A 20,596-nucleotide genomic window follows, 5' to 3' on the forward strand; every position below is an offset into this window, starting at 1 on the left:
CCCGCCTCTTCCGGCGAGCCCGCCCGGTCCCGCGCCCCGCCCCGCCCCGCCCCGCCACACGAGTCCCCAGGGCGCAGCGGTACACTTTATTTGCTACAGGGGTGGCAGGCAGCGCCCGAGGAGCCGATGCGGCGTCCCCGGGGCGGAGGAGGGGGGAGAGGAAACAGGGCAGCCCCCCCGCTACAGCAGCCGGTGGAGTTGCTCGAAGTTGAGCAGGTTGTTGGCCGTCTCGGACCAGGCTGCGTGGGTTGCACCGTCCATCTCGGAGGCGAGGCTGTTGGTGCTGTCCAGAGTGTGGTTCGTGCCCCCGATGACTGCATGACATTCAGGGCACTTGCTTCTCTCCATTGCCCCGCCACAGTCCCCAATCACATAGATATGTCCATTTCTGCACTTGAACCAGTGGCCACGGGGACAGCCGATAGCACTGACAATCTGCACCCGCTCAACTTCAGAGATCCCCAGCCCTGACACAGGCAAGGCACTGCAGAGCCTCTCCAGGTCAGCCTTCACTGCAGCCTCATCCTCCTCTGTGAATTTCTTTGTCCCTTCCAGGATGTCACGTGCACTGGCAATCTCTGCTGCGAGCACCGGGGTGATCAGCCCGCTTGCACCTTTGCACCTTGCCAAGAGGCTCAGCAAATAGGTCAGTCTCTGGATTTCAGACTGCAGGTCAGAGAGCTCCTGTCCTGTAAAACTGAGGCGTGGCTTATCCAGCCATTCCTGGACTTCATCCAGCCGCTTTCTCAGCCCTTTCCTCTCGCTCGCATCAATTTTGTTCATAGAACTGGTTAGGTCTGCTACACGTTCATAGAAGTTAAGCTGGTTCTCAATTAGTCCGATACTCTTTGTGGAGAGATCAGAAGCTTTTAGTTTATCTTCTAGCATGAGGTACTTAAGGGGTAGATTCCTCCTCAGAACAGCATTCCCTGTCAGTGCTGCCTGCAGTCTTTGTCTGCTAGACTCAATTTCCTGTGCTGGGCCTTGGATTTTCTCTTTCACCTTTTCTATCTCATCTAGTCGCCTTTTCACAATGGTACCATATCTCAAATTCTTTCTGATAGGTGTCTGACAGATAGGACATACCTTCAGCTTGATGACATCATCATCTTCATCCATATAATGGTCAAGGCCTTGGGACTCAAAGACATGGCCACAGTCTTCAAGCTGCACAAATCGAGCATCTGGGTCTTCCTCAAAGCCAAAAAAGATCTGGGTGAGTTCCTCACGGTCACAAACAAGGCACTTCTTTGGGCAGGGCTCTCCACACAATCCAATACAAGGATGACCACAGCACAGTAGCTGAGCACATGGTACGTTGCAGCGAGGCCTATTGCATGGTTCAGAGCAAAGATTGGTACAGCGGTAGTGCTGGCACCGCCACTCGCATGGCTCAGCACATGGAAAACAGCTCTCTCCACATTTCTTTTTACATCTGCTGTGGATACAGTGGTTCTGACATTCCAGCTGGCAGGGAGGGCATTCTGTAGTACAAGGCTGCTGACACTTGTGGGAGCAGACCAAGAAGCGCTTACATGGGCTGTTACATGGCTTATGAAATCTTCCTTCAAAGCAGGTATGACAGGAACCTGAGCATACATGACCACACTCCAGTGTGACAGAACACTTAGTCTTACATTCCACAGGCTCCTCATGTTTCATCTCCTCAGTGATCCAGCATTTAACTTGCTGGTTGTGGCCACATTTCAGCGTGACTGTAACCAGTTCAGGACACCTCTTAGTGCATTCCTGCCCACAGAATTTGTTGCATGTGTGCCCACAGTTCAACTTTTTCTGGCAAGGTTCTTGGCAAAGAAACTCACTGTCTGGAATAGAGCATGGCACCATCTGCAGGTGGCCACACTTAGAAATGGTTTTCTCTACTATCACCATGCATGGTCCACAGGGCTCATAACATGACCGTGGACAGCGGTGCCCATCTGCACAAAGCACCTTTTGACAAGGCTTCAGACACTGATACTCTTTGTGCTGTGTGTCATATGGGTGACATGCCCTTGTGCAAACATGTCCGCAATTCAACCTAAATTCACAGGGACGACTACAGCCTCCTTCTGGGACTTTGCTGAAGTCTGCTGCTGTAGATACCAGTGTCTTGGTTTCAGGGTGGTTTTGACAGCAAAGCACCAATGAGCGGCCAATGTGACCTTTCTCCCGAAGGGTGTGAATGATCTTGCTCCACAGAGGAACCTTGCCAAGCATTCTCATATTTCCAATACAATACAGCCCTTTCTTAGCTCTGGATAACGCTACGCATATCCGATTAGGGATCTGTAAGAATCCAGTTCTCTCCTCTTTGTTGCTCCGCACAAGTGACAGCAGAATAATATCATTCTCCTCCCCCTGGTACTTATCTACCACATGAACCTTCACACCTGCAAAGGTCTTGGCTGGCATGAGCTTACGCAGACAGAAAAGCTGTCCAGTATAAGTAGTGAGAATGGTGATCTGAGAAGGTAGATAATCCTGACACAAGAAGTATTTGCACAGTTCCACTACAAACTGGGCCTCATGTGGGTTCTGGTGGCTTTTCCCTTCCTGGATCTCTTGCTCAGGAAAGTCATGTTCCACAAAGAAGAGGTTAGATGAGACCCCCTGAAACAAAATAAAGGAATGTCAGAAACAGAATTCCAGCTTCTGTCGCTGCAGCCTGTTTCCATCTCCCCGATTATCCACTGACAGGAGGACTCTTAAGGAGAGGACTATAGTATGCAGTTACTGCATACTTCGGCGATTTCCTCTTAGATTTCCATAGCGTATTCATTAGATAGGAATTTAGGCTTACTAATCACATTTCAGCTTATTAGTGACATTCCAGTATCCCAATATGAAATCAGTTCCTGTGGATAATTTTATTCCCTATATTTTCAAAGTTGTTTCTCCTGTACCTTTTCAGGTTATAGAAAAGAGAAGATTAAGTGCTAGTAACATTTCTCAAAGCATCATAGTTCTGTTTCACATTCATGGCATGAACAATGTCTTGTTTTGGCCCCGTGGGAAAAAGATATTAAGTTACCAGGGCACAGGGCTTAGCATTTGCCTAAAACTGCCTAGCAAAACACATGCCTTCTCTGTTACTACAGTAAAAACAAAAAGAAGCAAGGAAGATTGCTTTTCCACCAGGAAAACTAGGAACACTAGCAACTCCAGTAGTCACTTACCAGCTCCAGGGGTGTAGAGTTGTCTGCTCACCTGTTCAAAAATTCCATTTGCCTTGAGTTAGCGGGGACCTTTATTTTTTGCCTATTACCTGGAATTCTTCTACCCATAAGAAATTCTTGGGCTGCATGCCAAAACCCAGAGACTGTTTTTATCAGGAAATAAGAGTTTTTGTAGATCAAACACAGATCTCTGGTTTTCCAAGGTGTCCATAGTGGCACTGTGTCCACTGTTGTACAATTTAATTCACTGATCACCTATGTTGATTATTGTACTAGATGGGAAGATTCAATTGCGATGCCTTTTGGTATCTCAAGTGTGTTTTAAGGCCAGATGGAACCATAAGATTCTTCAGAATACCTTCTCATAGGAGAAATGGGGTAAAATTTTGTGGTCTCCTAAGTTGTTGTGTGTTTTGGGTGGGGTTTTTGTTGTTGGTTGTTTTTTTGTTTGGTTGGGTTTTGGGTTTTTTGGGGGTTTTTTTATTTGTTTAACTAAAGCATCTTCTACAAAATACTTGATCTGGATTTCAAGATACCAAAAGAGGACCTGCCACTTTCCCAGATAGCTTATTCTAGTAATTAAATAATCTTCAGTATTAATTTTCTCTTGTCTGGCTTCAGCATTCTGCTATAGTTTTCAGTATACTTTCCTCATCCAGTTAAAGAGCTTTTAACTAATTAATACTGTCTTTTCACGAAGAGAGATTTACATAGGCTAAGCTACTGTAATCTTCTTTCTGCAGCTACCTCCAATTCTTTGTCCCAGGGCATTCAGTTGCTTGTGTTTCAGAGATCCAAGGCCTAGCTCTGATACAGCATAGCAGCATAACCTTGGCTTAGACTTCTGGGGAAATAGTTAAGTTGTGACAGAGAGCTGCGAGCAAGTCTGCAGAACAGGGCTATGCAAGATAAGAAAGGTAAAATTACAGAGAGATATATGATTGTTAATAGTTCAAAGATGCAAGAAAAGCATCAATGTGAAGAGACACAAAATCCTAATTAGGGTGGGGAAAAACACATCAGAAAACAGGGAGTTAGTGGTAAGATGGAAACTCAGTAACATTAAGGAAGAAGCAGAGGCTGACACTTCTTCTGACTGATACCTGCCTGACTATAGCAAAGACTCTTCAAGCGTCTTATGGTGTGGCAAGCATACTAATGCTTATAACTTATTAAATTCTACCTGTTTATTTTGCGTGTTAGCCAATAAGTAGTTGATTTATACTTTTGAGCTGAATAGATCTTGTTTGCAGATGTTATGTATTGGTAAAATGCCCAAACAGAGAACCCAAGGAAGAAGGGTTCCAGTAATCAAGTCACCTATCTTACATTGGAGTTTCACATATTATGCTTTAAGTCTCTCGTTTAAGATTTCTTCCTAGCTTTCAATCTCTTACAATTCTTTTGGTCCCTCTTGCATTTTTCACTGTTCTTTTAAAAGTCATCAGTACTGTATTCATTTCCAGTGTCCGCCATCACTAATGCCAGAAGAACTACAAATTGCTTGCCTAACTCCATATCACACATTTCCTTGATTCAGGTATAAATTTCAATAGCTGAACTTGATCTAAGAATTTTAAATCCTTGAACACTATATTTTACAGAAACTCATTTTAGCCAGTAAGAGGGGACAGAAGCAATTGCCTGGATTGCTGAAAACTCACTTTTATGTTCTCATACTTCAGGACAGAGGGATGGTTCTCCAGCTCCTGGTATATATGAGGACTGAGAAGCTGGGCAATTTCAGGACGCATGCGGTGCTGAAACACAAAGCAGCTTTATCAGTCTTGAGGAAGGAGCACCATATTTCCCTGTCAATATTCTGTTGTTCCACTGTACAGACTGTGGCTGAATACAAGACGAGGATGACTTTCCAGTAGGAGTCAAGAAAGGGGCACCTCCCAATCCCCACCCTCCCCCACCCCACCACTGCCACCACCAGCAATTACAGGGGGAGCAGTAGCAGAGTATCTTCAAGAAAATCATTTGGCAAGGTTGTTTTAATAAGAATGCTGGTTTCAGTGCAAATCTAAGAACACTGCTCTAGATAACAAAAGCCAGCACCTCACCCTAACCGCTACATGAGCTCTTCTAGGTAGTTTTAATACAAGGCTGCTGGAGGTAGAATTAACTTCTCCAGGCACCAAGATAGATTATTATAGCAATTTAGCAGGAAGCAGCCTGAGAAGACTCATGCTGTCAGTCTCCAGAGTTCTGGAAGTTTCAGATGCCACAATAAGCCATGTTCCTTGCACTAAAACATGTGGGAACCACAGTGCTGCAGACAACATCACTGAATAATTGGAAATATACTGGAACACTGTTTGTGGCAGTTTGACAGCTCTTACCATTCTTCTCGGGAATTAAATAGCACATTCCTTTCTTTTAGGCTGCTCTGAGAGTAGAAATATAAACTTAAGTGTACTACAAACTTAAAACAACATAAATGCAAATGCAATGGAGGTTTTTTTATAGCTCTTCCTCACTTGGTATTTCAGACGGACAAAGGGGAAATCAACTTTCACCAGCCGTTCGAAGAGAGAGACTTCCAGATTGAAGTTCTTGGCCAGGTCATATACATTTGCACTAGGTCGCAGCTGAAAGGGAAGGGATAGGAAGTCCATGTTTTAGCACTTTTCTTATGTATTAGTAAGATTTTCACTCATCTCTTTTTCTGTCGCTGATCCCCCATAGAAAGGCCATAGACTGGATTCTTACAGAAGTGCTAAATATCAGTTAGATACAGTCACAACTGAAGTGGATACAAGCTTATGTAAAATCATATCAGTTAAACTAAAAGATAAGTCCCACAGGAGCTCTACTCCAAAACTACAGGAGACAGGATCTGTGGCATCTGTGGAAGCTGAGGAGCAGTAAGTCTTGGCAACCTTTCACATACGGTGTTTGGTTAAAAGCTTCTAGTTCATTTGCACAAGTTAGAGGCATTAGTCACGGATATTACCTGCTGGTGATCTCCAATGAGGATGAGATGCTGGCAAGCTTTACTCAGAGTAGTAATGGTGTGAGCCTCAAGTACCTCTGCTGCCTCTTCTACGATGACAATTCGTGGCTCTACTTTTTGCAAGATCTGACGGTATTTGGCAGCACCTGAGCAAAGAGAGAAGATAAACCTTAGCAGCATATAATTACATGCAGGCAATATAACAGGAGTTTTCAGGGAGGGGAGTAGGCTGTGTCCCAGAAAAGACTGGGGTTCTTCCCAAGATTCCCCATGTCAAGACTCAGCTTTTTGAACTTTAAAACAGCACCATACCAAGGATGGCTTCTATATGAAGAGTTATTAGGGAAGGCAGGTGGGGATTAGAGTCCTATGCCTGCCTTGGTCCTTTCCCAACATTCTCTTCAGACATAAGATACCTACTCAATACACTGATCAACACACATAAACAAACCTAAAATCGTCTCTCCAAAGGGTCATATTACAATGACCTTTACACTATAATCACCAGAAGGTGATGTGGGGATAGCAGTGCAGATATTAGCTGTGCTTCACTCAGGCACAAGTGGAGCATTTCTATTAAAAGAATGCTGCTCGAGATGGAGGGAGCGCAAGTGTGCACAGAAATTGCTCGTGCAGTTAACTGACAACTCGCACAATAGCCACATTTGCAAAGGGAGTCAGAGATTAAGAAGGCTGCAGACTAATGCACAGCCTGACCCAGGCTGTCAAGCAGCACATGACACTAATCTTTTGGCAACAAGGTCCTTTAACCATTACTAGATGCAGTGCAATACTGGTTTGCTTCCCAACTGCTGTGCACCTGTAGTTGTCATGCCCACAACTTGGGCCTCCTTGAGAATGCAGAGATCTTCCTGCAGCCTCAGTTCTGTCAGCCTTTCTGCTGCTGCCTGATACTGCTGTTCATGCTGCAGAATCCTCCGTCGAATAAACCCCTGATAGGTCTGCAGCCAAAGCCTGAGAAGAAAGTGCCATTATCACACACAGCAAGGGGAACAGAATAGCGATCCAGAAGTTCTGAGTGGATTCATTTCAAAACTTCCTCTGTGTCTTTTGGGCAAGAGATTATTAGCATCTGTACTTAGTCCCAAACACACACAGTGGAGATGACAGCACTGCCCATGCAATACAGGGAAGGTAAGAACAAGCATGTTCAAATAAGGAGCTGAACAGATATGGACAGAAACACTGTGGCTTGACAGAAAGAGTCTGCAAACTGGAACAGCCCTAGGAAACATTTGCCTGACAGACCCTGCAAAATAGCTTTGTCACCTGTAAAGCCTCCAGCGGGAGCTCAGGTCAAGTTGCCACAGATCCTGAATAGCCTTGGCCTCTAACTCTGTCATTGCACTTAGTTTACGGAGCTCAACCTTCACCTTCTGTTTCATTTTCTTCCTCTGGGCAGCAGTTATCTGCAGAAAAAAACTCCCCAATAAGCAGTTAAAGCACAAAGATTTTTCTGTGTTAGCATCCCCATGTTATTCTTTACACAGTCAAGCAGAGCTAGTGCATGCAGTTACCTCCCACTGCGTAGTCTTCTGTTGTGGTTGGGCTGTTCCTTCTTCCTGGTCCTCCAGCTTCATAGCCAACAGCATGCTGGCTAGTTCATGAACAGCTCTGTGCTCTTTCTCCTTCCTTCCCTGAGACTTTGCTGCCTCTTCATCCTCAATCACTCTGTCAGCTTGAATCAGGTCAGCCTCCTCTGGGATCTCCAAAAGCTCCTCTTCTGCTTCACCTTCCCACTCATCCTCTCTCTCCTGCTGACCACCTGTGAGAGTCACCAGTCACATGCAGTAAGCCACAGCCACTCTAGCAGAATCACAGTGCAGCAGTCAGATGACTATGTGGAAATTAAGGTTAATCTTCTTTCCACTGCCTTACAGTATCATGCATCTTTCAGTGTCTGTTAAGTAGCAGTGTCTCTTTTCTGGCACACATGCACTGCTTAGGCAAACACACCTGTAGAGGATGGGGGGGGGGGATTGTCTGGGGTTTTTTGTTTTGTTTTTTTACCTGGATTCTCAGCCCCTGTATTCTCTGCAGCATTCTGGGTGAAGACATTTACACCAAGGCCCAGCCACTCCAGAATCATTGAGTGTTGTGAAGCACTGTAGTAAAACTCCTCATCATCCTAATATAAGGAAAGTCAAATCAGCCAGGCCTATTGCACTTCAGTCTTAGGACTGATGCCAAAGCAGCACCTTGCAGCAGCAGGCAACCAGGACAAGCACCCTGACAGACCTCCAGAGCTAGAAAGTCTGAGCAGCCTCCGATCTTCAGAAAGAGCATCCCTCCTCCCCTTCAGTTTAAGAGGCTTTCATTTGGGCACTTGTATTTTTATGCTGATAAAGATCACTTAGAATCTCTGCAGTTTAAAGGACCAAAATTTAAAACCCCTGCCTGCCCCACCCGGTCTAGACTCCTGTCACTTGGCACAGCTTGCTATTCACTCCCTCACTTTCCTAGTAGCCAAGTGATTGGGGTGCTTGGGGAACCTCAGACTCATTAGCAGAAAGGGTAGTAAGCATACATTGGGACTGCTTGACTCAGAAGAAAGGGACCTCTCTTACCAGACCATTCATCAGACTGTCCCAGTGCTGGGGCGCAATGCATGCTTCCAAGTGGCGCTCATGCAGAACTCCATATGTTGTGCACTCTAAGTGCTTTGCTCCTTCCTGGAGCTCCTGCTCAGCCTGTTTCATCTCACTGGTTATCTACTCATAACAAAGAGAAGGGAGGCATCATCATACTCAGAGAAACAAAGTTCAGAAACAGCAGGACAAGAAACTGATAAAGTGAACAAGGACAGAAGAATTAAGAGGCTGACTTCAGTGTAAGACAAGGTGAAAGAACAGGTGTGGAGGAAGTTTAGTTAGCTCCTCCAATGCACAGGCAACCCAGTCCCATCATCTCCAGTGAAGTCTACACGTACATTCACATAGGCTCTGCGGAGATGCATTGGCAAGTTATATCGGAATTCACACTTCTTCCTCAGCTCCCTCAAGGTGAATTGCTTCAGAACCTCACTGCTACTTCTGCCGCCAACACGCACCATCCCATGTTTTTGGAATGTGTATATTCCTGGAAATGAAAGAGAAATATTAGTACTGAAGAGGCAAGCTCTGTTTTCTGCAGTAGGACAAGGGGTAGGGAGAACACCCTTTGTCTGCAAATGCTACGCTGGATTGGTCTGAGTGAAGTTTTCTTACTGTGTATCAATAGGGCTAGAGTCACTAGAAAAAGCCAAAAGGGCACTCATCATGCTAGAAGATGGGCAGAGTAAGTATAATTTCTACCTGACCCTCCATCATAGTTGTCAGGTACTCTTACCTTCTAAGAACTGATCCAGTGCATGGTTAGTGTAGCAGACTACAAGGATGGGAGACTTCTGGACAGTGCTTTGCCACACATGCTTATTAGTCAAGAGAGCCTGAACGATCTTCAAACCCACATAAGTCTTCCCTGCAAAACAAGCTCAGAATCAGAAAAGGGTAGTCCACCCTCTATGGAGTGCCTTAAAACACAGCAATCATCAAAAACAGATACAACATCTCCTTCTAGGCTGCAAATCTGCTCTGTGCCAAGAGAGCTAACCCCAGAGGTAACTAGTTTACAAAATGTAAATGAAGTAGCATAACATTGTCATTCTGGCCTGTAGTTGAGCAAGGCCATGCTCTGCAAGAATGTTTCTTTTGGTTAATACACTCAATCTGGACCCAGAGTCTGAGACCTCTGCCACTGCGTCCCCCAGCCCACTCTGATACTGGCTTCATATATGACATTTGGCTGCACATGAAACATCCACATACTAGTGGAATACAAGCAGTGGTGCTTGTTGAGTTCAGGTACCATTTAAAACAATTACAGTTAATCTTGTAATGCTTTATTCACACAGAGGATCATGGCTGAACGCTCCCAACATTCTAACATGCTATGAAGACAAATATGACTGTTGCACAGCAAGAGGCACCATGTTATCAAAGATGGTTGCAAATTTTTTCCACCCCAATACACAAGCAGAGCCAACAGTGCATTTGGTGTCTACTTGCAACTAGGTCAGCAATGCGTAAGATCAGCTATGGGTATCTGAGGGTATTTTAACCTTCTCCACAGCTCACGCTAACTGGGCTACTCAAGCATCAATTAGGCATGGGACTAAAGCTTTGGAAACAGTATAGCTGTCTTTCTCTGAAGTTAATCTCCCTAAATGGGGGAATCAAGGACAACTCCTTAAATGACAGAGACTTAAAGCAAATGTTTCTCACCAGTCCCAGGAGGTCCTTGGATAATAGCCAGCTCCTTGGTGAGTGCAAGACTCAATGCCTGCATCTGAGACTCATCTAATCTCAAGGTTTCCATGGAAGGCCACTGCTTGGGATCCAGAACATGGACACTTTGCTTTCTCAAACCATCAGGATACATCTCTTCATCTGACAGGGGATCTTCCATCAAGGGTGCAAAGTTGTAGGCAGTATCCATTGTCAGGTATGTTGGCTTTTTCACCTGTGCATCACATTCCACGATGTACTTCTGGAACGGGATATCTTCTTCCTGGATTTCTTGTAACCCTTCTAACACATGCCGATAGGCCTCAAAATAGGCAGTTGTCTCTACCATGAGGAAGGAGTCTGAGGGCTGAACCTCTGCTAGCAGTGCCTGGCTCTGTGCATTAAAGCATAGCTGCACAATCCCATGGGCAAGATCTGCATTATCACGATTAGAAACAGTGGCAAAAAGGCATGTTTCAAAGTGATCTTTGGACATGCAGATCAGGGATCCATATAGCAACCGTTTGGAATTCTGCCATCGTACAAACTTTAATGGTTTTATGTCAAACTGGACCTTGTAAACAATACCAGATGGGGAACAGAGAGGGGTAATAATCCGTGTGTCAAAGTAGATCCTGATATCATCAAATTTTTTTTTTCTCAAACCTTTTTCCTCAAAGCTCTGCAAAAGCTCCAAGATACCTTCCCTTAAAGGCCTTACAAAGTCTTCTCTCAAAAGCCGGAAATGGGTGTCAAGATAAATGCTGGTGCTCTCATATCTTCCAGAAACAATATTGGGACGTAGAAAGGGTTTCTCATCATGGTGTACCTCATTATATGTCGGATAAATGGTCATTGTACGATAGGTTTCTTCTTGACCATCAGTCCGAGGCTGCATAAGAGTATAATTATCAGCTCTCAGTGTGCCTTCACGTCTCTTCTCCTGCAGGTGCTCCACAAGCATCTGGACTTTATTTAGGTTCTTCTCTGTTTCTTCTGTGATGTCCACACCAGAAGCTCTCAGGGCGTTTATGGATGCTGGCAAGACTGTCAAGAGAATGGAGATTTTCTGCACGGAGCTGGCTGGGAAAATACTGATCAGGTCCTGAAGAAGTGAAATGATGTTGCTAATATGTATAGGGTACTGATGACGTACAGCAGGGACTGCTTCTGTTATCATGTCAGACACATAATGTGGCAGACAGATCTTGAGAAAGTTGGACTCCTTCACCACTCCAAGAAGCTGTTGGACACTCTGTCTATCCATTCGGGAACTGCATGCTTTTTGAAGCACCTGGCAAACGAGCTGAAGGAAATTGGGTTTCATAGCCGTTTGGGAAAGAAGTTCCTTCAAACCCGAACTGGAGGCAAGGGTGATGACAACTTCTGAAGGGTCTTTCTGGAGGAGACTTTCTAGGAATTTATAGCCAATCCTTTTGACTTGCTGAGGCTGCTCACTGAGCTGGGTACCACCTGGGGTAGGGTTCTGGTAGAAATGAGGATTCTCCCGAGGTTGCATCCTCCTTCCCCTACCTTCATTTTCCTGCCCATTCCTCAGCCCTCTAACTCCTTCCTGGGCTTGTCCACCTTGGTACCTCCTTCCTCTACCCTCATTTTCTTGCTCATGCCAGGGTCCTCTGGCCCTCTCATGTGCTTGTCCACCTTGATACCTCCTTCCCCTACCCTCATTTTCTTGCTCATTCCAGGGTCCTCTAGCCCCCTCATGTGTTTGTCCACCTTGATACCTCCTTCCCCTACCCTCATTTCCTTGCTCATTCCAGGGTCCTCTGGCCCTCTCATGTGCGTGTCCACCTTGATGCCTCATTCTCCTTCCCTCATTCTCCTGTTCATTCCAGTGTCCTGTGGCTCCACTGTTGGCCTGTCCACCTTGGTTTCTTGCTTTATTCTTGCTTGATTGAGGAACTCTCCAAATCCAATCACCAGATCTCTCCTCTCTTTGCCCAGGTAGAAGAGTATAATTACTTGCTTGGGGGCTTTCCCCTAACTGAGCTGCCTGGCCTGACACATTATTTGTTCTGTTTCTGCCTCTTCGTATAAAGCCAGTATCCCAGTGATCAGCATGCCCTTAAAAAAAATTTAAAAAAAAGACACTCCTTAATTATAAATCAACTACATTAACTTGCCTCCCAACACAAACGCATGAGCATTTTGGCCTGATAGTCAGCATATTTTGGACATTAGGCATCGAGTTAGAAAACTACCATTATGTTTGCACCCAGACTTTCAAATTGGTGTTTCCTTTGTACTCCTTTTTCTAACTGCTAAAGAGTGCCATGCCTAGAGTTCACTTAAGCTGTTAAGCCATGAAGACACTAAAAAACTAAACCCTTTTCCACAGAAGAGAAGGCAGAACTAGGAAAGGCCAAAGATGAAGTTTCCTGCACAGGACAGGATTTCCTCGGGAGTTAGCCATCATTGAAATAACAACAAAGGCAGCAGCAGCTGACTTTGAGTGTATATAGCACAGTCAAAACACAGACCTTCTGGACAAAGTCTGGCCTCTCAGAGCAGCAGGAAGCATGGACCATAAAGCCTTTGTCAGGCTCTCAACAGAATACTTCGGGAAGCACTGAATCCTAGCAGAAACAGTTAGCAAAGAGACTGCTGCAATGCATCATCACCGCATGGCCCCAACCAGGCTCCAGGGTCAAATAAGGAAGTGCTAGAATTTAGGCTTGAGAGGAAATTTCACTATACACAGGCAGGGAAGGAGTGGATCCCCTCTGTACCAGTACCATCCCCCAGGTCTCCCACAGCCTCCTGTCCTGCATTCACCAGGCGACTCTCACCTCTTCCTCCAGCTCGGGGCTGCCGGGAGCAAGGCTCTTGCCCGGCACCCTCCATCGCTCGGCCCGGTGACTCCTCTGCGGAGCGTCGCAGCTCTCCGGGGCGAGGGCACCGTCCAGCGCGGCGGGCTGCGCCGCTCCTGTAGCCGCACACAGGCACCGTCGTGCTCGGCGCTCTGCGCTCCCCGCACGGCCGGCAGCCGCCGGGCCCGCCCCGCCACCGGCGAAAGTTTCACTTTCCAGTTCCCCGCAAGGCCCGCCCCGCCGCCCCCGCCCGGCCCGCCCCCGGCGGGCAGCGCCCCCCGCCCTCCCCCAGTCCCGGCCGGCTCCCTGCGGGCAGCGCCCCCCGCCCGGCCCCGGCCCGGCCCCGGCCCGCTCCCGCTCCGGCCCCCGGCGGGCAGCGCCCCCCGCCCTCCTCCTCCTCCTCCCTCCTCCCCAGCCCCGGTGGGCAGCGACCCCCATCCGGCCGCGGCCCCGACCCGCTCCCGCCGGGCAGCGCTCCCCGCCTTCCCCCGGTACCGTCGTCCCCGGCGGGCAGCGTCCCTGCTACAGAGCCTTTCCTCCTTTTCCCGGCACCAGCGGCCCGCCCGGGGAAGAGCAGCCGCCGCTTTCGCTTTACCTCTCCGCCCGGCGGGGCGGGGGCAACCGTCGCCCCACCCACAAGCACAGGCCTGGGCCGGCTCCGCGCATGCGCGGCCGCCGGCTCACGTGGTAGCGCGCGGTTCCGGGCAGAGCTGTGGGGCTGCGGCCATGCTGCAGAGTCTGGGCCTGGTGGGCACCATCACAGAGGGAGATGTGGGGCCCGAGGACCCTGAGTCTGGGGGCTCCGAGGATGAGGAGGTAGGGCCGGAAAGGATCTATTGCCTGGGTCGTGGGCGGGCCGGGCCGGGCCGGGCCGGGCTGGATCGCGCTGGACCGGGGCCGAGGTCGGTGCGGTCCGGTTCGACCGTCCCGCGGTCGTTGCTCATTGGTGTTACCACAGGAGCTGCGCCGGGCGCCGGGCCCTAGACGGCGGGACCCTACAGGCGGAGACTTCAGTGCCACCTTCGTCTTTGGCGAGGTGGAGGCTGGCGGGGAAGGCGCCTGGGCGGCGGCACTGCGCCAGCTCCGCGGCAAGGTGAGGCCTGGGGCCGGGACTGGGGCTGTAGTGCCTGAGGCTACGGTGTCCCATGCCTTCCTGGGCTCCTCTTATGGCTCTTTTATGATTTCCTGCCTAGAGAGCAGCTACGACGCTGGATGAGAAGATTGAGAAAGTGAGACAGAAAAGGAAGTTCCAGGTCAGGGCTTTTCTCTCTCATTACTGAAAAGACTGGTATGGGTTCGGTCTTCTACTGTGTTCCCTCCAGAGGCACAGACTCTGAAAGCATCCCGAGCTGCAGTGCTCAAGGTGTAGCTCATCACCTCAACTGGGTTTGCAGCCACACCTGATGCGTTGCTGAACTGATGAGAATGCAGAATTTTTAAGGTTATGCAAAACTGTGTATCTGTGAATGGGCTTATAGTAACAACAAACAAAAGCTCACAAAGGATTGAAGTTTCTTCTTTATCCTTTTTTTTTTAAAACTTTTTAAAAAAATCTTTTTCTAGGAAAGAGAAGCTAAACAAGCAAAAGTGAGAGATGAAGATACGGAGACTGAGGATAATCAAACCAAAAAGAGGGAGTGTGAGGATTTCAGTAGGGACGAAGAAGAAGATGTGGAGTCTCAGTATTCATTGGATGATGAAACTCTCTTCACAAAAGCAGGTATTAGCAGTACATAGAGAGATGGTCAGGAGCAAGAATCTGACAGACTGTTGGCTCGCTGGAGAAAAGCTTGTAGTGAAGCCTTGCTGGGAGTGGGCAAGAATCTCTTAGTTCTTGTTGTCTTCCTTCTGATTTTGGTCAAGCCTATTTTGAATGGTAGCCATAGCACTTTAATTGAACTCATCCCTGAGGAAGGATATTTGCTTGGCATTTTACTCCATTGCATGCCTGGACTTGTTTTTCAGGCTTCTCCTTCAATAACTCATTCAGAACAAAAAGTATGAGATTAAGGTAGTCACCATATCTTGTTATGTGTTTAGCTGTGCTTGTTAATTCCTATCACATTTCTCTTGCTCTGCAGATACAGTCAAAGTGAAGGAACGGAGGAGATCGAAAAAGGGAGAAATGGTAAGTGTTGGACAGAATGACACTAGGTCATTCTCCAGCATTTCTTCTGGAGGAATTTGACTTTGGTTAACAAACTGTAGCTCAAAAAACAGCCCAGAGCCCTTTGATAACATGTTGTGTTGTTGCCTGTGTTGTTCCAGTTTTGTTGTTGTTGCTGTTTCTAGGAAGCAGAGGGCTTTTTTGAAGATGCCTCTCAATATGATGATAACTTGTCATTCCAGGACATGAATCTTTCACGACCTTTGCTAAAGGTATTTACCTAGTTTAGTTATTACATATGTTGTTCTGAAAAATGTTGTACAGCCTTCCCTCCACCAGTCAGAACTGCCAAATTCCTCTTCTCTTTGCAGCCTCTCTGAAAAGGAAATTATGTGGGAGCTAGTGTGACAGTCCCTTAGGAGCTGTTATTCCCAAATAGTGGAAACCATTCTTTGATTTGCAATACGTCAACACCATCTTGAGACTTGTCACAGAATCGCAGAATGGCTGAGGTTGGAAGGGACCTCTGGAGGTCATCTGGTCCAGTCCCTGGCTCAAGCAGGGCCACCTAGAGCTGGTTGCCCAGGAGCATGTCCAGATGGCTTTTGAATATCTCCGAGGATGGAGCCTCTGCAACCTCTCTGGGCAACCTGTGCCAGTGCTCAGTCACCCTCACAGTGAAAAAGTGTTTCCTGGTGTTCAGAGGGAACCTCCTGTGTTTCGGTTTGTTTCCATTGCCTCTGGTCCTGTTGCTGGGCACCACTGAAAAGAGCCTGGCTTTGTCCTCTTTACACCTTCCCTTCAGGTGTTTATATACATGGATAAGATCCTCCCCAAGTCTTCTCCAGGCTGAACAGTCCCAGCTCTGTCAGCCTTTCCTTGTATGTGAGGTGCTCCAGTCCCTTCATCATCTTTGTGGCCTTTTGCTGGACTCTCTCCAGTATGTCCATGTCTCTCTTGTACTCAGGAGCCCAGAACTGGACACAGTACTCCAGGTGTGGTCATACCTGAGACAGAGTTTAATTGCTCTATCTCCTTTGTAGGCAATCACAGCTCTTGGCTTCAAGCAACCAACCCCAATTCAGAAGGCTTGTATCCCAGTGAGTCTTCTGGGGAAGGATATTTGTGCCTGTGCTGCCACTGGGACAGGTAGGGGTTTAAACAGGGCACAGGAAACATGGAGAATTAGTTATTCACAGTAAGTGGTAATTCTTGGTAATTCTTCTTAATTTTCTTCTTTAGGTAAAACAGCTGCCTTCATCTTGCCTGTCCTTGAGCGCCTGATTTACAAACCTCGTCAGGCTCCAATAACAAGGGTATTGGTTCTAGTGCCAACACGAGAACTGGGTATTCAGGTGCACTCTGTCACAAAACAGCTGGCACAGTTTAGCAGCATCACAACTTGCCTTGCTGTAGGTGAGTATTAAGTTGCTTATGTGAACTGTACAGCTCGCTATACAGAACTGGGAATATATGTAAACTTCTGTACAGAACTGGGAATTCTGTGTTATAAAACTGGAGGCTGTATGGTTATTGCAGGCATGGTTCCAGTAGGTGTGCTATGGTTTTAAATCTCACTTCCCAATACTGTGCCGTACCTTTTGTTTGTTGGTTTCTGAGAAAGAAAAGGTGGGATCACTTCTAATTGTGGATATGGTATTAATCTGAGTTGTTTCCCATTCCTCAGGCAATTTGGATCTGTGTGCTCTGCCGCAACCTGCTCAGGGAGTCAGCAGTCCATGTTCACTCTCTTTCAGGTGGCCTAGATGTGAAGACTCAGGAAGCAGCTCTGCGCTCTGGGCCAGACATTCTTATCGCCACTCCTGGGCGACTGATTGATCATCTCCACAACTGCCCTTCTTTCCACCTGAGCAGTGTTGAGGTGCTGATTTTGGATGAAGCAGACAGGTAGGCTAAGCAGGACAGCAGTGAAAAATGAGATGGTAGTTTTCTGCTTTCCTTTTCCCAGGCTATAGAGCAGTCTTTGTTGCCCTGCCTTAAGTAATGTTTCTTAGCTAGAACCAGATGAAGCTGCCTTACTTTGCTGTTTTTCTCCTGTGTAGGATGCTGGATGAATACTTTGAGGAACAGATGAAGGAAATAATCAGGTTGTGCTCCAACCACCGTCAGACAATGCTTTTCTCTGCCACAATGACAGAGGAGGTAAGACAGGCTGCTGAGAAGCGTGTTGAGGCAGAAAGTTGAATAGAAGTTTGTCTAGTCTTTTAGCAGAGATTATGTGGACTACTTTTTCTTAACCTGTTTCGGTAGGTGAAAGATTTGGCTTCTGTTTCCCTGAAAAATCCCATCCGAATTTTTGTGAACAGCAACACAGATGTTGCCCCTTTCCTGCGGCAGGAGTTTATCCGGATCAGACCCAACCGAGAGGGGGACCGTGAGGCCATTGTATCAGGTTAGTGATGAGCAAAGAAAAGCTGGAATCGGTAGGTGACTATGAAGCAGGCTACTGAGAGGACTTTCTTTCAGCTCTACTGACACGAACCTTCCCAGATCATGTGATGCTTTTCACCCAGACCAAGAAGCAAGCTCACCGTATGCACATCCTCCTTGGGCTGATGGGTCTACGGGTTGGGGAGCTTCATGGGAACCTCTCTCAGGCACAGCGGCTGGAAGCACTCAGGTAGTAGCAGGCTTAGTTGGCAATCATAGGCAAAAAAGAAGTTAGGAGTTGGAAGATTTAGGGCAGAGGTGGATTGCTGTATTCAATGCTAATGCATTTGCTATCTCTGCTCAGGCGCTTTAAGGATGAGCAGATTGATATTCTGGTAGCTACAGATGTGGCTGCACGCGGACTTGATATTGAAGGTGTTAAAACAGTGAGTATTTGCAGTGCTGAGCTTTTTAATGAGTCCTTTAATATTGTTTCCCTACTAACACTGTTTCTGTTTTAGGTAATCAATTTTACCATGCCCAACACCACCAAACACTATGTTCATCGAGTGGGTCGGACAGCAAGAGCAGGCAGGGCTGGTCGTTCAGTTTCACTTGTGGGTGAGGAAGAGCGCAAGATGCTGAAGGATATTGTGAAGACTGCCAAAACACCAGTGAAAGCCAGAATTCTCCCCCAAGGTACGCACTTAGCTGAGGTAAAAAGCAGGAGAGCAGTAGGCAGGGAATCTCATGGTACAGAGGGACACTAAAAGAGCTTCTGAAAAACAAGATGGACTTTACGTGAGCTGCTTTTGATGTTCACACTGTATTGTTTTCAGATGTCATACTAAAATTTCGGGAGAAGATTGAGAATCTAGAGAAAGATGTGTATGCAGTTCTGTGCTTGGAGCGTGAGGAACGTGAGATGCAGCAGTCAGAGGCCCAGGTAAGGGATTTTTTAGGATTTTTTTTTACTGTAGGTTTTTTTAGGATCTATATATATATATATATATATAGTGCATAAGGAGGTTACCCTAATGTACTTAACCTGCCTACTTTAGAAAGGGAAGAGATAGGTATTTTTTAGCCACCCTGAGCTCACGTCTTGCCTGAATTATCTCAGATCAATAGGGCAAAGAAGCAGCTGGAGATAGGAAAACAAGAGACTGTGGGTGAGGGTTTGGAGCGGAGCTGGTTCCAGACCCGTGAGGAGAGGAAGAAAGAGAAATGTGAGTCATGACACTGCTGCCATGTTAAATTCCATAGCTGCAACTGGACTCTGCTCTTTACTTAAAGAGTTTTTTTATTCTGTGCTTTTCTTTGTCTCTCTAGTGGCTAAAGCCCTGCAGGAGTTTGACCTAGCATTACGAGGCAAAAAGAAAAGGAAGAAATTTATGCAGGACAGAAAGAAAAGAGTCCAAATGACAGTGAGTGCATTTATGGACAAGTGGGACCCTGCGTGGACTATCATAGTTTTCCCTTAGCAAAACCTCACATCACTGTAAACTTGCATTTTAAAACCTTTCAGCCAGAGGAGAGGTCACAGTTTGAAATCTTGAAATCTCAAATGTATGCTGAGCGGCTGGCAAAAAGGAATCGTCGAGCTAAGCGAGCCAGAGTCTTGCCAGAGGATGAACCAGCAGCACTATCAGCAGGTGGAGACTTTTGTTTTACAGCTGACTTACCTTATATCAGTTACTTTGTTACAAATTGGTAAACTAAGCTAATTTGTAGAGAGGGAGGCACTGATCTTTGAAGGAATGGCCACTGTTGCTGGCCAGGGTGAGTGCAGGGAGGTCATTACTTTTCCTGATGGTTAGGCTAATTGTGGTCAAGGCTACTGGGCTCTAGTAAACAAGGTGATGCTGTGGCCTTCTCTTTACAGCCAGTGTTCTGACTATTGTCTCTGTCTTAGGCCCCAAGCGGAGGAAAAATCTGTCTGTGTTTGATGAAGAGCTTACCAATACAAGCAGGAAGGCTCTGAAGCAGTACCGTGCCGGGTAATGTTTGAGCAGTAGGTGGGATTTTTTTTTGTGTTCCTGGACTTTCTCAGGGATACTTTGACTGATATTGGGGGGGAAAAGGTGAGCAGAGCAGAGAAGGGATTCTTGCAGGAAGTACCTGTGCTATTGCTGTACTTCAGTGGTTTTTGTCTTGCCTCCCCCCTCTCTCAAAAAGCCCATCATTTGAAGATCGAAAACGCTTGGGTATGGCCCAACATAGGAAAGGAGGAAACTTCAAATCCAAGTCCAGGTATAGCTCCCTTTACTTTCTTATTCAAGTTTGTGGGTTTTTTTTCCCTGCTTTCTCTTTCCTCTTCTTCTGATTGTTTAAAGGCCCTTGCTAAAAGGTTTGTTGGTTCTGCAGTAGCTTACCCTCCTACTGCAGGTCTGATACTGGGGGCAATCAAGGATACTGCCTTTAATAGCACATTATTGGGCTTCTCAGTGCTGTTCCTTACCTATCATTGACAGTTGGGCTAGTGGAATGTCATTTCAAATATCTTCTCTTTCAGGTACAAGAGAAAGTAAGAACTGTTGGTAATTACAAAATGGGTAATTTGGACAATGCAGACATTTCAGACATGTTCTCTCCAGGGCCTGGATTTCTTTGTACTGGGAGAAGACAACTTCAGTAATATTGAATAGTTTTTCTTCAAGTTCTGGAATAACTTTGGCATGTTTGTTAATACCTGGTTGAAGACCCTGTGTGAAAACATCTTCAGCAGCCCATGCAATAAAGGATTGATTCTTTTGGTTGTGTTTTTTTCCTAAAATGTTTGCTCTGTTTTATAGGATAGCTGGAGCAACTGAGAGCTGGGATATGTTACATCTTTCTAT

General features: G+C 46.7%; 2 protein-coding genes across 4 annotated transcripts; one reads left to right on the forward strand and one right to left on the reverse strand.

Annotated features, from left to right (window-relative positions):
- Window positions 1-32: 32 nt before the first annotated feature.
- Window positions 33-13,880, reverse strand: ZNFX1 (zinc finger NFX1-type containing 1). 2 transcript variants are annotated; one of them, XM_072879243.1, is made up of 14 exons: window positions 13,754-13,880; window positions 13,238-13,374; window positions 10,425-12,512; window positions 9,490-9,621; window positions 9,092-9,240; window positions 8,730-8,873; window positions 8,173-8,290; window positions 7,680-7,927; window positions 7,432-7,571; window positions 6,962-7,116; window positions 6,142-6,287; window positions 5,666-5,776; window positions 4,844-4,939; window positions 33-2,613 (listed from the first exon to the last, which is right to left on the reverse strand). In XM_072879243.1, exons 2-14 carry the CDS (start codon window positions 13,290-13,292, stop codon window positions 181-183), a joined length of 6,015 nt encoding a protein of 2,004 aa, XP_072735344.1. In that variant the 5' UTR covers window positions 13,293-13,374; window positions 13,754-13,880; the 3' UTR covers window positions 33-180. The 2 variants fall into 2 exon arrangements, with proteins under 2 accessions (XP_072735344.1, XP_072735345.1); XM_072879244.1 differs by having other exon boundaries at window positions 13,238-13,410; window positions 13,754-13,874.
- Window positions 13,817-20,512, forward strand: DDX27 (DEAD-box helicase 27). 2 transcript variants are annotated; one of them, XM_072879245.1, is made up of 21 exons: window positions 13,817-14,074; window positions 14,217-14,351; window positions 14,452-14,511; window positions 14,822-14,978; window positions 15,340-15,386; window positions 15,551-15,637; window positions 16,409-16,514; window positions 16,608-16,781; window positions 17,123-17,273; window positions 17,429-17,528; window positions 17,637-17,778; window positions 17,853-18,006; window positions 18,121-18,202; window positions 18,278-18,455; window positions 18,596-18,702; window positions 18,880-18,985; window positions 19,089-19,183; window positions 19,285-19,411; window positions 19,672-19,756; window positions 19,935-20,009; window positions 20,354-20,512. In XM_072879245.1, exons 1-21 carry the CDS (start codon window positions 13,985-13,987, stop codon window positions 20,454-20,456), a joined length of 2,361 nt encoding a protein of 786 aa, XP_072735346.1. In that variant the 5' UTR covers window positions 13,817-13,984; the 3' UTR covers window positions 20,457-20,512. The 2 variants fall into 2 exon arrangements, with proteins under 2 accessions (XP_072735346.1, XP_072735347.1); XM_072879246.1 differs by having other exon boundaries at window positions 13,821-14,074; window positions 20,272-20,512.
- Window positions 20,513-20,596: the final 84 nt, after the last annotated feature.

Source organism: Ciconia boyciana, chromosome 14 (genome assembly GCF_034638445.1).
Source record: "Ciconia boyciana chromosome 14, ASM3463844v1, whole genome shotgun sequence".
Classification (NCBI taxonomy): domain Eukaryota; kingdom Metazoa; phylum Chordata; class Aves; order Ciconiiformes; family Ciconiidae; genus Ciconia; species Ciconia boyciana.

Excerpts from the sequence above, each read along its gene's own strand:
- ZNFX1 (XM_072879243.1), bottom strand. The coding sequence starts at position 13,292 with ATGGAGGGTGCCGGGCAAGAGCCTTGCTCCCGGCAGCCCCGAGCTGGA. Across the intron at positions 8,874-9,091 it reads TCCGCAGAGCCTATGTGAAT|ATAACCAGTGAGATGAAACA; the intron begins GTACGTGTAGAC and ends TGTTATGAGTAG. Across the intron at positions 7,928-8,172 it reads TACAGGGGCTGAGAATCCAG|GTGGTCAGCAGGAGAGAGAG; the intron begins GTAAAAAAACAA and ends TGACTCTCACAG.
- DDX27 (XM_072879245.1), top strand. The coding sequence starts at position 13,985 with ATGCTGCAGAGTCTGGGCCTGGTGGGCACCATCACAGAGGGAGATGTG. Across the intron at positions 14,979-15,339 it reads AACTCTCTTCACAAAAGCAG|ATACAGTCAAAGTGAAGGAA; the intron begins GTATTAGCAGTA and ends CTTGCTCTGCAG. Across the intron at positions 20,010-20,353 it reads AACTTCAAATCCAAGTCCAG|GGCCTGGATTTCTTTGTACT; the intron begins GTATAGCTCCCT and ends TGTTCTCTCCAG.